Source organism: Typopeltis vanoorti, chromosome 19 (genome assembly GCF_054136105.1).
Source record: "Typopeltis vanoorti isolate ZY-2024b chromosome 19, IOZ_Tvanoo_1.0, whole genome shotgun sequence".
Lineage (NCBI taxonomy): Eukaryota > Metazoa > Arthropoda > Arachnida > Uropygi > Thelyphonidae > Typopeltis > Typopeltis vanoorti.
In genome coordinates this window covers 64,174,566-64,193,817 of record NC_143567.1, presented here as the reverse complement: position 1 = coordinate 64,193,817, position 19,252 = coordinate 64,174,566, and the positions used below count along the sequence as shown (strand labels likewise).

At 33.4% G+C, this 19,252-nt stretch overlaps 1 protein-coding gene across 2 annotated transcripts in view; it reads left to right on the top strand.

The window, feature by feature from the left end:
* LOC150096185 (uncharacterized) overlaps positions 1–16,843 on the top strand; it is a 36,183-nt gene extending 19,340 nt beyond the window's left edge. For both annotated transcript variants that reach the window (XM_090409162.1, XM_090409161.1), the window contains exons 9-15: positions 1,802–1,850; positions 6,092–6,227; positions 9,926–10,088; positions 11,357–11,408; positions 12,844–12,976; positions 16,229–16,391; positions 16,645–16,843. In XM_090409162.1, coding sequence (XP_090265288.1) covers positions 1,802–1,850; positions 6,092–6,227; positions 9,926–10,088; positions 11,357–11,408; positions 12,844–12,976; positions 16,229–16,391; positions 16,645–16,706 — 758 coding nt within the window. In that variant the 3' untranslated portion in view covers positions 16,707–16,843. The remainder of the gene's footprint in view (positions 1–1,801; positions 1,851–6,091; positions 6,228–9,925; positions 10,089–11,356; positions 11,409–12,843; positions 12,977–16,228; positions 16,392–16,644) is intronic.
* Positions 16,844–19,252: the final 2,409 nt, after the last annotated feature.

Below are 19,252 nucleotides of genomic sequence, written 5' to 3'. Positions count from 1 at the left end.
TCTAGTTCAATGGTAACATTGTTTAAGAATATGAGGAAATTACTAAAACACGGCCTTCCCTTAGTAAACCCATGTTGCTGATTGCAAAGTAGAGATTCACTGTCAATCCATTTCTAAATGCGCCCTAACCAATTTTTTCAAAATCTTCAGCACCACTACTGAAATACTGATTGATCGATATTTAGATACATCGATTTTTTCTCCACCCTTGTGCAATGGAAATACCATATATTCTTTCCATTCCTGAGGAATCTTCCCTGTTCTGAGACTCATATTAAACAGTCTGGTCAAAGGAATACCCAGTTTGTACGGCTATTCCTTTGATCGTTTAGCTGACTAAAAGAGGGTTCAGCTGAACACACTTTTAGCACACGTGTTGATATCCCATCGGTCTCTATAGATGAATTCGTTTTCAACTTGTAGAACAGCTCTGATACCTCGTCCTCACTCCTGAGATTCGTTTTCCAGTGAATAAATAGCAGTGAGTTCAATCTCGTGTACACGTTTTTTTAAACTCTATCAAATTGATAGATTTTAACAAAATGGGCAGTCATTTGTTGAACATCCTCTTCTGCATCTGTAACCATCACGCCATCTGGATTTAGAAGAGTTATTCTTTCATATTCATTCTTTCTTTTCATGCAGCATATCGATACAATTCTTTTGGGATTTCTTTAGCACACAGAGCCAGTTTCTTTTCATACTAAGACTTTGCTTTCCTTACAACAGTTGTGACTATTCTAGCCTGCTGCTATTACTTTCACAACTGACGTCATCCTTATGCATACGGTATTCCTTCCATATCGTCCTTTTCTTACGAATCCCTTGTTTAATAAGATCACACATCCATTTGACTCCTACCCTATTTATTCTTCGAAATCTTGGGACACATTCTGATATCGCACATTTAATTAGTGTTTAAATGCCTCCCATGCACTGACATGTCAAAGACTGCTGAATAAGCAACATAAAACATTGGTGAATTGCGGGGTATGTAGAAATTTAGAGAGATCGGATTAATTATTTTAAGGCTCTTTACTCCGTCCTTTAAGTTAAACAGAAACCATTATGATTTTATTAGGAAACAAAACTATGAGATTATCCAATATCATTACTTCTGTCTGGTTTCAGGTAAATTCGATATTTCATTGAAAATTCACTAGAAAAGTTCTCATCACGAGCTGTGCATAATTCTCACTGCTTTTCAACTACACAAGACATTCCGTTCTTTTGACAGCTCCGGAGAAGTGCTGTTGTATTTCCAGACTGCAGAATCATAAATTTACTGCGCCACTCAGATAAGAGCATCGCGAGAATAATTAAATTAGAATGGCTGTTTTCAATATAGAAACTATTTCTTATGCAGCTGCACTTTCAACTATAAAAAATACAAAGAATAAAAGGAAGCATTACGATCATTGTAGAGTCAGTGTGCGCATGCGTGTTTGAGTGTGCGTATCCAATATTATATTCAGCGTATAATTCTGTATCTTCTGAAGCCATTTTTAAGCTACTGCAACAAAATTCCTAACATTTACCGAATACAAACCTGAGTATCTGACATTCGATGATATGCAAGCCACTTTCGCGAAACCGAAGTCATCAGACACAGTTTGGGTTTTCTATTCATATACCGGCAATCCAATTTGAATTTGTGTATTGATTGAGTATCCTAATTGTGCAATCCATGAATAGAAACACAAAGGTAGTCATGCAAAGAAAACACATAATTTGTAGTAAAAAAAGCAGAACAATTCGGGAATTCAATATGATTTGTGGTTATATTAATTTTTTCTTTCAGTTTTAAGAAAAAAACCCGAAGAATCGGATGCGCTTCTCGCTGATGCATTGTAAGTACCAAACTGCAGTATTTAACTTGATGCTATCGAAATATTATTCTATAATTAGGTTGTTATGTAAATGATATTTCTTGTTTGTGATTTTTAATGAAAGCACTTTTAAATATTTTCTAGCTTCGTTCTTATTTTATTCTTAATTTTCAGTCTCAGCCTTACTACATGAGAGAAGAGTAAAGTTTTGGTTTCTTTGTTTCTTCAATTAGACATTGATATACACAGATAATTGCAAGACATTTATAAACAAAGGAAACAGAAACAATCATTTGGGTTAAAGGGACAATGTCGATTCTGTTTGTTGGTTTCTGTTAATCTGAAGTATACCATTATCTACAAGTATATGAATACGATAGAATAATATTGGTTCTCATTATAGGTCTATTACAATATAATCTTGGTGCTGGATCCATGACTTAAGAATTTTGACATTATTGTATGCACCAATTCAACCTTTGAATCATACGCAGTTACACTATGCATACACCCACCCACATATCCACTCGCACACCTAACCACAGAAACTTATCATGAAATGCATAAAAGAAGTTTCTTTTTCATTAAAAAAAAGTTTCTTTTATGCATTTCACAGATCTTTTCTACAGGAATATTATAAGCAACATCAGCACTTTAAAATCAGAACTGTTTGTTATTCTTCAGCTGAACGAAGATAACACCGACGCCGTCTTCGTTAAACTAAAGTGAGAAAGATCTCACTTCCATATCCGTAATAACATCCAAATCTCAAGACATGATTAGATTATTAGTTTTCTGTCTTGAAATGAATTACATATGTAGATTTCCTTGTCAGAAACAAAACACCACACAACTGTAGCATCTCGATACTCTTCAAAATTCGTGCTTTTCTGCTCATGACACTCACATCTGTAAAAGGATTTTCACATTTTAGTGACTCATCAAAATCTCTCTAAAACAATCAAGATATTCAAATGAGCAATTCGGTATATTTATTGCCGCTCTCTCAATTCGAGTTACTCTGATCCCGTTCTTACCAACAGCTACACGTAATCATTAATTTAGTCTCCAATTTCAAACCTACTGCATCTCGCTTTTATCCATCTCCTCTGTACTTTTACTTATATATCTGTGCTTTAGAACAAACATACTGACACTGTTTTTATCAGTGACCACGTTTCTCTTCCTGGAGTTCGACTTACAAACATACAACACACGTGTGCTGTAGGTTTTGCAACCTAGTTTGAACTGAATCGATAAGAATATAAACTAAATTGAAACATGTCTTTATAGGCTCTAATATCATTCAGTCGCTTCCAGAACCATTTACAATCAATTAATGAATTATTGCAGAAGTAATACAGTTAAATGGCTACTGTAATTTATTCCGACCGTGTTATTTATTTGTTATAGATAAATATAAAAATTACGGTAAGTTTTAGGGTGATTGTGTTCTTAACTCAGCGATATAAAATTATTTCAATGAAACTGAAAAATTTAAACACTGGACTGAACCATTAGAAAAAGAAGAAAAGCAGAACAGTTTATTTATTTCGTATTTAATCCATAATGGATAGAAGTCGCTTGTTGTACATATTTCCAAGCGATCTATATGTCCAATCCATAAGTAGTAGAATTGTATTTGAATTCACACTAGAACTCCAAGAAGGCGTTGAAAGTTTACTTTCACTCAAGGTGAGTTTGCTGGTATCATATGGAGGATGCGTCTTTTAGTGTTAAGAGTTTCATCTCAGAGAACACTTGCAGAACATATGGATTGGAAGATGCAGAACATAATGCAAATAAGATTCATCAAACAAATTTATGTGTGTGAAGAACCCAGGTTCCTCATTGGCTCTAACAACTACAGGATCTAATACTTACTATCATGTAGATAGACATTTCTTCCAGTGCGTAAAACAATTTACGATTTATGTTTTCGTTTCGTCCGCCATTGTCAAAATATGACTTAGCACCTTGCTATAAAACTGAGATACTCCAGAAATCTCCTAAATAAGTTGTGCACGGTTAAGGAATTTTGCATGTCAACATAAAACACACTTCAATATCATTTGTAATAATATGAAATTATTTTAATAAAACAAAAACATCAGGCGACATATAATTTCAAACTAAATATAGTTTATATTGCCTGAAATTATAACAACAACAAAAGAAATTAAAAATATAAAAATATCCTTTTCATCCATACTGATTAAGATGTGAGCTGTAGTTTCTCGCTGCTGGACAAACAATCTCTCAACTTTTTCAGAGATCTTTTTGTTTTTCAAACGCCATCTTCATTCAGATATTTCCTGCTATGTTAATGCTATGTTTTAAATTCACTTTCATATGCCATCACCTGTATTCCTGTGGAATTATTGCTGTCTCCTTTCGAAATCGAATTCATGCTGCAGGTAAGGACGGATCATATATCCTATTAGTTTCTATCTGCATTGCCAGATCATCCTCAATTGAGCGGTTTCTTTTATATGAGTAACATCGAGTAATTTTGGAACCTGCCTCATGTTGAAATTTTACAATTTCAGTGATTCTTTTTTTAAGTTTCCTTAACACTTCTTTCCATTTTCGCTACAATAATCTATTTTTGTTCTTTATTTTCAAAGACCCTATTTGGGCACCGTATATCATTGTAGATGACACAGTAGAATCCAACAACTTCATTTTAAAGGGTGATGGACAAATAACCCTTAATCCACGAGCTCAGTCTTCAGTGGTTATTACACGTTCCGGTTACTCTAGACTGTACTTCTAAGTCTTGTCTATTGCCGAAGAATATTATTTGTTAGACATGTTTTTAGATCTGAGACAAACTCGATGTTAATGCCACGTAGTGCAAATATTTTGGTATTTTTTCATATTATTATTATTATTATTATTATTATTATTATTACTACACGTATCTGAATGTATATATGGATATAGTGGAATAAGTCTTTATTACAAATAAATAATTTCTCCTGTTCACTGATTAATTTAATTCGCATATCCTCTGGTTATAAGCTAGATTGTTCGATACTGTGAAATGGAAACACACCATGTGATGAGATATTCAACTGTATTGTTTTTCAAAAATATCTGAAATCGATTAAAATTTAAACGTTAGGAAGACGTAGAATAATAGGTTTCCTTCTTATTACAAAGTAAATGAAATAATAAATTTCTTTAAATAGCACACAAATAATATTAAAACGTCTTAACTGCATTAACAAGTAAAAGATAAAAATAGTTTTAAAATTACTAATAAAATTAATTAAATAAAATAAAATTAATAGTACAATTAGACCTAAATTGTTAAGTTTACGTTTTACTGAAGCTGAGTAAGTGGTTGGTATCATATGGACGATGTTTTTTTCATTTTTAAAATCAGGCAAACCTTTCAGTCAACAGCGCAGAACATAGGGATTATCAGATGGAGAAAATTATGGAAATAAAATTAATCAAGCAAATTTAACCAAAGTCCCCAGTGACGTGAAGAAGCCACAGGAACTAATAGTAAACGCTGTATCGCCAACAGTATTAAATAATACTAGCAGGATTCAAATAAATGTTTCTTTCATTATTACCACAGGTATTATCAGATTGGAAAGATTTCTACTCATTTAATAGCGTGGAATCGTTATAATCAAAATCAATGATTTTCGAAGATCTTTAGGCGCTCATGACGTTGAAAGATTTATTGGATTTCGTACCATCATTTTAGAGTAAGATTGTCATCCCGATGCCAACAAGCCAACTGTCTATAAAACAAAGAGAATCATGGAGCGTGTCTAGGTTAGGGAATTTATTTCGGTAATAAGAACGAGTGGGATGAAGGTAATCTATGAGGATTGTAAAACGCAAGCATCTTAAATTAAATTGAAATCAGAAACCAATTTGCATATCTGCACACAGAAAAGTCACTTTCAAATATCTTCAATTCAATTTTTGTTTGCATAATGAAACTATTAGAAGAGAAACGCATCGTGAAAAGAGAATTAAATGAAATACGCAGGTCCACAATCACGTTTATCAAAAATCTGTGAGATCGATTGAAAATGGAAAAATCAGGAAGCAGTAGAACTCTAACAGAGTTTTATTGTTACTAGACTGCTATATTTTGATTTACACTTGTTTCACTATTTGACGTACACAAACAATGTTAAATCGTCTTTAATTGCCTAACATTTAAAAGATAAAACAATTTTAAAATTAATGATATAGTTGATTTATTAATATTATTATTTTGTTGATATTTATAGAAGGAGGGAAATTGTACACAACGCTATGGAAGATGTATTGACAGGTATGCTGAACAAGCTTAAAGAATATTTAAATTCACTGATTGAGAAAGGATCCCGTCTTACAGAAATAGCCGCCGAGATGCTCATACAAACTGTAAGTTTTAAAATATGATTTATATGAGCATTCATTTTTCATTATGTTGTATTTGCAAACCTAGAAGGAGTATTACATTATTTTCTTCTGTTTATCATAAATGCAGCATAATTAGCCATCGTCGTCGTAATCATCATCATCATCACCAATAAATATCCGTTATTCTATTATCCTAATCAGAAGTACAGAATATTACTATAGCATGAAATTAATAGATTATTATCTTCTATCAACAACCATTGTATTATTTAATTTGTCATCTTCCCTATCAATTCCCAAATTAGCTGAAATATTCTACAAGTACGAGTACTATACGTTTTTCATTCAGGATGTATTTCATGTTTTTAATGTTTCTACCTATTTTCACTATCTTTATTGTTTTATTGTTGATTTAATACGAAATTTACTCCACCTATAATTGAATGTAGGAGTATATCATTATATGCATAAAGTAAAAAGCTGAGATTAACATTTCCTCATCTGCTTTAATACTACTTTCTTTCATAATATGATCGCTATAGATAAAGAAGAGCAGAGATAGTGCGAACCCATCTCTCAAAACACATTTAGAATCAAACCGTTATCCTGTGCCTACATCAGTTTTGTCTGGTGATTTAAAACGCAAACAGAGACTATTATGCACTGCTCGAAAGAAGGTTCTGATTAATGTTATGCTCATGGACTTCTGAGTTTCCGATCTCTGCAGACAACTTTTCCGCATGGGTCTCAATTTGAATAACGAAATGTTTCCTTCACAGATTGCCGCGGAATACTACATGGTCTGGTTGTTGTTTTCATACTTTTTAATTTCCCCCTGAATAATGTTTGTGTATTTTAGTGCAGAGTTCACCTCTCGAACCTACTCAACTGTGATTAGTTTTAAAACCTTCTCCGACACTCTTCTTTTTCAATATGTTGTTCAGTATATCTCACTCAAAACGAAATGGCTATTAATGACAGTCTCATATTCTCTTTCTATGTAGTCTTGCCTGATGAACAGCGCGAACATATCGCTATGAACAGTTTCATAATCAACAAGAGTTTATTTTTATTTCTTGAATCTTCTCTTCACATGAATTTGTGCATATTTTTATGTTGAAACATGATGTTACTGATAACGAAAAATTACACATCTTCTTCATTACCAGAAACTAGTATTTTGGAAGTATAATATACATAAATATATATATATATATATATATATATATATTTATGGGATAGGTTTTAACCAACTTCGAGTTGAGTTATGCTTCATAGGATGCAAATTGCTGGCTACCTTGCTTACGATTGAACAAAGTATTAGTCAAATAATTCGTTGACTATTTTTCATTTGTAACCGCAGCAACCTCAAGCGGTATTTGTTAATGGGACATTGTAGAGTTCCATCTCTTGTAAGAGTAAAAGAGCGATCTGTTTTCATTGAATTAGCTATCGCATTACCTTGCACAGCTCGTCTTCTAATGGTTCCTGAGAAGGTACGTCCATAATGCTGGAAAGAAACTCCGTCACACCTTCTTGACGCCATTTTCATATAACGATACTGCCATTCCATAAACGGTTCTGGCTTTGATTCACAAAATACCAGCGATGTGGCTAAACCGATGAGGAAACCTGATAAAACCAAACAAAAAACAACGAATGACATTCTTTTCGCTACGCATATTTTTATACGAATGAATAATTTGCATATTTTGCTGACCTGTTTATTGCATATTCGGTATTAACATGCCAGAATACTTAAAATATCAAAGTTTCGAATTCACTAAGATATGTAAGGGAATGAACTATAGCACTTGTTGGAACAGAGGGGATGCGGTCTAGAGCGACATTCTTGTATAATAGACTGTATATAACATACAATGAAATATCAACGGACGTTTCCTGCGATTTTGCTCATGTCAGTTTATATATGAAACGTTTTGCTTTCAGAGCTTTCTTTGTACTCAATATATGTTTAGATGGCTGTGTGATGCCACCTACTGCGTTGAACCGGAAGTGCGTGTAGCCAATATTTGGATCAATGTTAGCATTTCCGTTACATCTTCCGAAAATGACTTCATATAAAAGAGATCATTCTTGCATTTTTTTGGTTGATCGGTGTTAGATCAGAAATAATGCAAGCCGCCTCTGAAAATATTCTTCTTTAATTACCGTATGGCTATAAAGTGTTGAAAACCATGTATATAGAGTGCCTGTTTTTCTTAGGCTTTAGTGCATTTTCCCAAGCAAATGCAGCATAAGATATCAATGGTAGTATAGCTCCGGTATATGATGTTTTCAGCGCTCATTGGTCATATAAGAGACACTTTATAATTGTCTACTTAGCTAGAAGATTTAGAATTTGTAAGCTTTTATCGGCAACAAATGAGATGCGCTTCTTGAAGGTATTTCATCTCTTGTTACTCACAGGTATTTTAGCTCACTGGTTACCTCGAGAACATCCCCGTTAAGGAAGATCCTTACAGGATGTTTTGATTTTTTATGTTAAATATGCGCTGTTTCTACTAACGTTTTCATTGCTTACCATAATAATGCATGTTTTGAGTTTGAGCTGTGTTTTAGGTGTACGTCCAACATTTGGACATACACCTAAAATTTTGATGTTCATTTTTAAGTGTGTGTGTGGGGGGAGAGAGTGATATTTGATCTGATATGGGAAGAGGATTTCACTGTCATGAGAAATGTCGACATGAATAGAACAGACCAAGTAGGTAATTATTTTCAAAGGAATTGACAACCGAAGTTCAAGTATTCGCGTTTCCTAGTTATCTTTTGGCTTCTATAAAAGAATCAGAATATTAGCTTCCGAGGACCTCTCAGTACTTCATGTTGAAGTGTTGTTCTGCAATGGGGTGTAAAATAACATACAAAAATACTGCAATCAACAGAATGATGAGCTGATCCACATTTAGAGTGAAATCGATTTCGGTTGTTCCCAAAAATAAACCTGAATTGGGGTGTAGGAAAAATAAGACATCAAAACAGAAGCATATGTGAAGTTGAAGTCCCAAAGTAGGCATTGACTATCACTGTCAATATTGTAACAGGTTGAAAAGCGGATAATATAACATTGACTGATCAATGCTGGCGATGATATCTGTATAAAAGTATGTGTAAAGCAGAAGAAATTTAACTTATGGTATGAAGCAAATCACAGAGAGAAATTTCATCATTCGTTTTTGAATGATAAATTTCTCTCTGTGATAAAATATCGAAGGAAGTAGCCTAAATGTTTGTAAAATATGTTCTTCTTCCACTAAAAGAACAAATCAATGATTTCTTATCGTTCATAACCAGATAATGATTCATAGCAACACATCCTAAGAGATGAAAGCCAAGTACCCTGAAAACAGTCCGTCACCAATAAAATTGGAAAAGACAATTGCTCAAACGAGTATGGAAGAAAATATAGAAGTTTGCATGATGGGACTTTATTCTTGATAAAATTGCCAGTAAAATACTTTGTAATCGCTTAGAAGTGTTATTGAAAATCTTTCAGCAGTGAAAGCTTCGTTATTACTGCAGACATTTGTTCCTCCATAAACAGGAATTTCTGTTTGTGACAGTGAAACTGTTATCATTATATTGTAAATAATATTTTTACAATAGTTTTATTAGCTTTTTATTATAGCTTCGTTGGATGACAGAATTATTTCTTATCTAGCTATTTACTTTATTTCTTTTTCTCTTCTCTGTAGGTTACTAAAACAGTAAATACAATGATACAAATGGGAACGAAAGTATCAGATATCGTGATGAAAGCCATGGAAGAATTCCTTAAAGCAGTGAGAACAATCAGTAATAAACTACCAGAACCTCTTGCACAATATGTGGAGCAACTCCTCACAACAATAGAAACATGTAAGATATATTTTATTATAATTCGTTATGCGAATAAATTGGAGTTGGTTATATCTTCAGTAATAATAACAGTGATTAGTTAATAAATAAAGTTTTGTATTTGACTTTAAGAAAATCACTGATTTTAAAACAAAGTTTACACTTAAAATATTTTGCAATTATTTCGACCCCGAAGGTTGTTTTAAATTACATATATAGTTTTTATGTTTCATTAAGACTTTTCTTTAACATAAATTTCTTCCGCGAGTACGAAAAATCAGTAAAATATAATGTAATACTTTTAATTAGAAATTTCCATACCAAATATAAAATTAGATATCTCAAATAGATTAACAATAGACAATAATGAATGTGTTAATTACATAATTAAGGTTATTTTCATAAGAGTTAAACATGTTAAAGGGTACTGAATAAGACACACAAAACTTTGGTAAATGGATAATTGTATTTAGACAGATTTAGACAGGTCGTTTCCAATTCTGCATGATTCACCATTAATTATTTTAAGGCGCTTTACTCCGTCCTCCAAATTAAACAGAAAACTGTTATGATTTTATTAGGAAGTAAAATACTGAGTTTCTCGAAGAAAAATAGCATTTCTTCTGTCTGATATCGAGTAATTCGATATTTCCGTTGAAAAGCCACTAGAAAAGTACTCCTCGCGTGCTCTGCGTAATTCGTAGTCCTTTCCAAATAAATAGAACATTCCGTTCTTTTGACAGCTCTAGAGAAGAGTTCTTGCATTTCCCGACTGCAGAATCATGAACACGCAGCACCATTCAGATAAGAGCATCGTGAGAATAATTAAATTAGAATGGCTGTTTTCAATATAGAAACTATTTCTTATGCAGCTGCAGTTTGAATACAAAGGATAAAAGGAAGCATCACGATCATTGTTCAGTCATTTAGAATAAATGTGTGGATGTGTGCGAGTATCCAATAGTATATTCTGCGTATAACTCTGCATCTTCAGAAGCTATTTTTAAGCGTACTAAAATTCGTGACAATTTCCGAATTCAAAATTGAGTATCTGACATTCGATGATATATACGCTACTTTCGCGAAACCGAAGTTATCAAACACAGTTTCTTTTTCCTACTCATATAACGACAACGCAATTTGGATTTCCTATTAATTACATATTGTGCAATCTATGGATAGAAATACAAAGGTTGTTATGCAAACAAAACATATAATTCATTATAAAAAAGCAGAACAATTAGGGAATTCAATGTGATTTTTGGTTTATATTTAAATTTATTTTCCAGATATGAAACAAATGAAAGGATCAGACAAACGTGCGCTTCCCGTGGATCCATTGTAAGTATCAAACTGCAGTATTTAACTTGATGATATCGAAATGTTATACTATAGTTAGGCTGTTATGTAAATGAGGTTTGTTTGTTGTGATAATTTAATGAAACCGCGTTTAAATCGTTTCTAGCTTCGGTCTTAATTTATTCTTATTTTTCATTCTCAGCCTTACTACATTGGGCGAAGAGTAAAGCGGTGGTTTCCTTGTTTCTTTAAGTAGACTTGATATACACAGATAACTGCAAGAAAGTTATAAAGAAAGGAATCAGGAACAATCATTTGAGATAAAGGGTTCTGATTCTGCTTATAGGTTCTCTTAATCTGAAGTATACAATTATCTACAAGTATATGAATACAAGAGAATAATATTGGTTCTAATTACAGGTCCACTACAATATAATAATTTAATATGAGACTATCTCACAGAACAAGAATTACTTATCTTAATAAATAAATGAGTGCAAATTTCCTTTGTTAAGGTTTACGGATTTGGAGCAGGTTCATCAGCTCTTTTGAATACTGTTAATTTTAATGAAGCAGAAATCTCAATGGAGAGAAATGTTTTGGATGTTATAATAAAGAAGCTTTTTCCGTTCGTCCTACAAAGATAAAGCAAGCAGTGAATGAAGGGATGAGAAATGAATGCGAAACCAGAAAGTTTTACAATGTACGAGAGCTATATGTATCCCCAACAGTATCATATAATACTAACTGAGAAATGAAATCAAATAAATGTTTCTTTTTCTATTGTCAAAAGCCATGTATTATTAGACTGCAAATAATGCAACTCATTGGATAGAATGGAATCTTCATAATCAAAAATAGGTGGTTTTCAAAGGTCTTTCTTAGCGTATGACATTCTTGGATTTCGTAACCGTCATTTTTGAATAACATAGTTATCTCAAACCTAAAGGCATGTTTTGAATGTAATTCACATTTGTTCTCTTCACTCTTACATAACTGCGAGAGTTAGGTAAGAGTGAAGAGGAGAGGTGCAATCATGGAGCGTGTCTAAGTTAGAGAGGTTATTTCGATAATGAGTAAGAGTGGAGAAAATGTAATCTACGATTGCTGATAAACAATCGTAGATTACAAGTTCAAGCATATTGAACTGAAATGAAACTAGGAAGTAGTATTCGTATCAGCATAAAGTAAAGTCGCTTTCGAAGATCTTTCCATTCTCTTTTCGTTTGCATAATGGCATAATTATGATAGAAACGCACCATGTGAATAAAATGCAAATGTGTACAATTACATGTTTGTTTGTTTAAAAAAAACATGTTATTGCACTGTTATATTGCAATTTAGATTTCTTTTAATATTTGCCGTCATAAAGAATGTTCAATTGTCTTGAATTGAGTATCTATTGAAATATAAAACAATTTAAAAATTAATGATATACTTAAATTTATTATTTATACAATCTTGTTCATATTCATAGAATGAGAAGAAGACGAGGAATTTTGGATGGTGTACTGCAAGTGGCTCTGGATAAGCTGGATAAGGTTATCCAGACGCTTAAAGATGGAAAAGAGTTAATTACAGAAAGTTTAATAAAACCCGCTATGCAAGCTGTAAGTTTTAAAATATGATATATAGGTCTGTTCCTTTCTTCACTATCTTTTATTTGCAAACGTAGAAGGAGTATTGGATTATTTTTATCATAAATGCAGCTTAATTAGCCATCTTCATCATCATCTCCATCAAGTTCCTGATATTCTGTTATCCTAATAAACAGGTGTATAGTATATTGCGATAGTACTACATGAAATGATTACATTATTACATCTATTAACACCCTTCCTAAAATGAATTTGTCATCTACCGAGACTCTAATATTATGAGAGCTTATATTTCTGTCTTTTAACACAGGCGCATACTACTGCATCAGTTCACCTGGATATAGGTCTTACCCGGAGTGTTTCTTTCCATTCTGGAAAGCTGCACTTCTTTTGCTAAAATTTCTTTTCCCATCTTGCTGAAGCAGACTACCGCAGATTATCTCTGCTAGTACATTCCCGAATACTAATAAATTCGTTCCTAATATCCTTATGGCTATATGGTGTTGAACTCTGTTTAGCTTTTGTCGGTTTTTCTTTGATTTTAGTTTATGTTTCTAGGCAGGTGCAGCATAAGATATCAATGATAGTATAGTATAGCTCCGGTATAATTGTTTTCAGCGCTCGTTGTCCTAATCCGTACTTGATCCTTGCAGACTTAGCTAGAAGAATTACCATTTGTAAGCTTTTTTCGACAACATATGAGATGTGCTTGTTGAAGGTGAATTTTTCGTCTATTGTTACTCCTAGGTATTTTAGCTCACTGGCTAACTGAAAAACTTCTCCGTTTAGAAGAACGTTCTTTCGGTAGTGAAAGGGAGTCTTAATAATATCTAGTCGTGTTGGATGATGGAGGAACCTGGTGCACAGCAGGAATCTTGCGGACAGTCTAGTTTGACTTCTTTCGTTACAGCTGTGGTTTTCAATGAGGGTTGCTTTTTTATCTCCAGTATAATTTTTTTCTAAGGAAGCTTAGGTTTTTTTGGATATTTGATATCTCTTAATTGATTAATTATGACTGGCCACCAAGCAACATTGAGGGCCCATGTACATCCAGTGAGATCAGTAGCATGTGTTTATTGATTTTTTATACAGTGTTCTGTGAACTCTTAAACCTCCATATTTGTGTCTACTGTGCTTGATTGAGACCTAAATGGAGACCGATTGCTGCTTAATAGGTCTCTTGAATAGACAAAGTGCATTATTCAGTTTATTAGAAATTATTCTATCGCGTCATCCTTTATGGGACTAATTGGCATGCTTGTATTTGCTAATTTCGTCTGATGATCCTTTTCCTGGTTTGATTATGGGTATAATTGTAGAGCGTTTCCGTAATGAAGCCCTTCTCTTTAGGAATTCGTTCACAAACGCTCTTACAAGTATGTCGCCGGTTACTCCGTCCTCTCCATGAGTTTTTCTTGGATCCGTTGATCTTAATATTGAATCTATTTCAGAACACCATTCTTTGGCTGTAAGCTTTCTGGATTTCTTCGTGTGTTGATTCATCAAGAATAAACTTGTTTATCATTATTGTTAGTATAAGAGCCATATATTTCCTTAATAGTTCATAATATAGGTATTGCTTTATTCTAGCTTGCTGCTAATTTATTTATACAGTTCCAAGAATTCGATACGGTTCAAACAGTACAGAATTTTTTCCACTATTCTGTTTTCGCGTTTCAGTCGTCGTTTATGCTGTCTTAAATGTTGATAGTTGTACATACTTTGAAGTAGTCGTTTGAGTCATTTACACGTCTTCTTAGGACTGTTAGTTCGTCCTGATTTCAACAAGGTAATGATTTTCTATTACCGATGTTATGTTATTCTTCTTTGTTTTGATTTGGTCGCATGATGTTTTCAAACCTGATGAAAGCACAGAAAGAAGGAAGCCTTGTTATTCGAATCAGAATACACTCAGAATATCAGCTTCTAATTACTTCGTTGTAATTACTTTTAAAGCGTTGTTTGTGTAATCGGTGTAAAATGATATAGAACCGGAATGTATGAAGGACTCCTTCGATCATATCATGCTCGTTTGTCCTAGGACGGGTTGAGTCCCCTCCTAATGAGGGTTACTGGCATGTATGTTCACGGGGCCGGTTTGCCTGCTTGTGGGATGAAAAATCACAGATAAACTAAGGGGGGAAACCCTGCTGTCCACGCCCAAGACCAGCTAACTTAGCTATGGCTGAGGAAGATCCTTAAGCTCCTTGCGTCGTCGATGGGAATCAAACCTAGGACCATTCCTTCCCCAGGCATATGGTTGCGAAGCGCAAAGCCACTAGGCTAACCGTGCGGAAGGAAGAAATCAAAATAGAGGGTACCTATGAAGTGGGAGGGCCAAAGCAGGCAAGAACTATCTAATGCGATTATTGTAACTGCTTGCGAATGTGATATTCTCACATTGGTCGAAGAAGGCTGGAGATGATATCTATAGAAAAGTAAAAGAAAAGCGGAAAAAATGTAACTTATGATATGAAATAAATCACGGTGCAAAACTTTATTATTAGATCTCTGCGCTGAGTAGCCTAAGATTTTTTGTTAAAATATGTTGTTATCTCATTAGTAGAACAAATAAATGAATTTCGAATTGTTCATAATCAGAAATTTCCTGTTTCCTGTCATAATCAGAAACTACTTCACAGGAAATATATCCTCATAAATTTAAGACAAGCACCCTGAAAACAGACACAGTTACCTTTCAAACTGAAAAACAATAGTTGCTTAATCGAATATAGAAACATATAAAAGTATTACTAGTATTACTAGAGAACTCTACTGTTCAGACTTCGTTGTTGATAAAATTGTCACTCCTAACTTGGTAATCGCTTAGATCTCTTAGTAAAAACATTTTCAGCAGTGGGAAGACCAGTTATTAATCTAGACTTATGTAAGAAATATTTAAGAATTCAATAACATCAGTTAAATTAAGTTAATTAAATTTTTTGATTTAATTAATAAGATAAAACTTTATTGATTCAATTAAATTAAATCAATAAAGACGCATTTCTATTCTCTAAATGTGTGCATATTTAATAATTATGTTAATTCGTAATTCCTACTGCTCTTGATTTGCTATGCACAATTCAAGAACGTAGTTTGCTCTGAGGAAGTCATGCATGGATGAAACTGCTACGGCCATTATCTTACAAATCTTATTTTTACAAGATTTCTGTTGTTATTTATTATTATTATTATTACTTCATTAGATAAAAGAATTAGTTCTTTTCCAGCTATTTACTTGATTTCATTCTCTCTTCTCAACAGGTTCAAACTTTAATAAATACAATGCTTAACATGGGAATGAAAATAGGAGAACAAGCCAAAAATGGGATTCAAACGGTCATTAATACAATAAGAAAATCCGCTGAATCATTACCAGAAGGTGTTCGGGACATTTTGCTAAACCTGCTGTCAACAGTTGAAAAATGTAATGCCTGTTTTTATATAGACTTAATTATAGCTTTGATAATAACTGTGCTAGATTAATAATTACTGTCTTGCATTTTGCATTTACAATTTGAATTATATTCAGAACAAAGTTTCCATCAAAAAATTTTTACAATAACAGCGATCCCTGAAGTTGTAAATTACACATATAATTGTAAATAAAAAAAACATGAAAAGAAAATTAAATATACATATATATATTTTATATAAATAAATTGCTTTTGTTTTTCCAGTACTTCCAACGAGTTACAGCGAGCCGAGGTTTATTTCCATCGAGGAACTTCTCCTGTACTGAACATCTCGATCGGCAAAGAAGTAATGTTGTAACGACTGTAGTAAACCTTTCTATGTACCTTTCAAGAAAACAGATGAAAACAATATTAAACTAGTGTTGTAAAAGATCAATGCATAAATAAATCGATTCATTTCGAATTGCTTTGTGTGTAATTAATTGCGTAGTACACGATGATTTCACAACGCATATGAATAAATAATAATATTCAGTTCAGTTCTGAAGACATCAGTTTCTAAGGAAATTGATTTAAGAGTTGAATACTTTCAGAACTATTGTAACATTTACCTGAGAAGTGCTAACTATTAGACAATGATTTTCATGTCATCATTATCATTAAATTCCTCCCATGTACCCTCAAGGGGTGTACAGGATATGACAGTACTCCATGAAAAATTTACATCATTACTAACTTCCTATCTACAATTTTTCTCCAAATCGGTCTGTTATAAGTCAGGACTCCAACATTATCAGATCTTACATTTCTATCGTCTAAGGCACTTTGTACCGTATCAATCCACCTATATCTCGGTTTTCCTTTGGGTCTTTTTCCTGCCATTGGGCAGAGAACAATTGTTTTGCTAATCTTTCCTCGCCCATTCTGTTTAAGTGACCATACCACCTGAGATTAGCTCTGCTAACGCATTCCTGGATGATGACAATGTCAAGTTCTTTCCTAATATCCTCGTTTTTAATATGATATTGCCATTGATGGCTTTTCACACCCCTAATCTTTGTCAGGGCTCTCACATCTGCGGTCTCTAATCTTTGGTCAAGTGTTTTACTTCTGACCCAGCTCTCAGATCCATAAGTTAAAACTGGTTTGAACACTGTCTTGTTATACAGCTAATTTAGGGTTCCGACTAATTCTATCTTATTCCATACGAATTTATTCAATTGACTTCCCACCATACCAGCTTTGTTGATTCTGTTCTCTATTTCTACATTTAATTTACCATCTTCACTAAAAATCATGCCTAAGTAGCTGAAATGTTTTACTTGTTTTATAGGTTCTTCACTCAGAATGCAGTTGACATTTTCAATGATTCTGCCTGTTTTCATTGTCTTTGTCTTTTTATTGCTGACCATCATACAATATCTATTACAACAGTTATTCAATTTAGTCAGGGAATCTTGCAGACTTGTAGCGGATGTATTTAGAAGTATAACATCATCCGCATAAAGCAAAGAGCTGACATTAACATCTCCAATTTTGATATCAGGTTTAATACCACTTTCCTTCATAATGTGATCCATAGAGATAATGAATAACAGAGGGGATAATGTACATCCTTGTCTCACACCAGATTTAACATTAAACCATCTTCCTGTACTTCCTTCAATTCTAACTGCTGACTTACAACTCAAATAAAGACTAAGTATTGCTTGATATAATGCCCCATTGACACCATATAACTATAGCTTACTGAATAGCTTCTCTCTTGGGACCTTGTCATGTGCCTTTTCCAGATCTACAAAACATAAATGGAGATCTTTGTTATATTCCCACGATTTCTCATCTAATTTTCGTAAAGGGAAAATGTGATCCTGACATCCTCTGTTTGGCCTGAATCCAGATTGTTCGTCACAAACCTTTTCCACAATCCTTCTCAATCGTTTCTCAAGTATACTTACACAAATCTTACCAGGAACACTCAGTAGGGAAATACTTCTTAATTCTCACATTCAGTTTTATTTCCATTTCTATATAAGAGTACTATTAGAGCTCTACTACAATCATCCGGAATTCGTTCTCTGTCCAGGCATTCTGAACTGTGCAGTGCAGCCACAGTAAGACTTTTATACCTCCATACTCGAGCATATCATCTACTCCTGCTGTCTTTCCACATTTCAGGCCTTCTATGGCTTTTACTCACTATTATAATAACGGAATCAACTCACGTAAAATATTCTTTATTAGTAGAATTTTCGCTTGAGTATCACAGGCATCATCAGTACAAATACAAAGGCTTATTAAACAATAACTGATATATTCACATAGCGCCACCTAAGTAGTTAAGTTTAAATTTCCTAAATTGATTTTAAAAAAATTAATAAATAAATAAAAATTTATGTGTGTGTGTGTGTGTGTCCACAATTACAAAAGTTAGGAAAGATTTGTATCTCCCACAAGGGAGAAAGACGTATACTATTGGATCTGTTTAGGTTAGAGGAATGAAGTAACGTTTCACATGTTTCTTGGTAAAGCCGTTCCATGAGGATCCTACTTTTGTGAATGACGTTTGTCTTATTCCAATGAACTCTATGTCTAGTATTGATGGCATGCTCTCCAAGTCCAGACTGTTCGGGTTGAATGTACTGAATATACGACTTGTGTTCTTCTAACCGGATCAGAGATCTTCCTGTTTGTCCGAAATATGATAACCTACAAGAGCAGGGAATTTGGTAGACATACCTGGATAGCTGAGATGTGGGAGCTTGTCCTTTGGAGACGTGAGGAATGTAGAGATTTTTCTGATGGATCGATAGGCAACACAAAAATTTAGTAATTTTAACACTTTAGCTAATCGTTCGCTAACTCCTTGAAC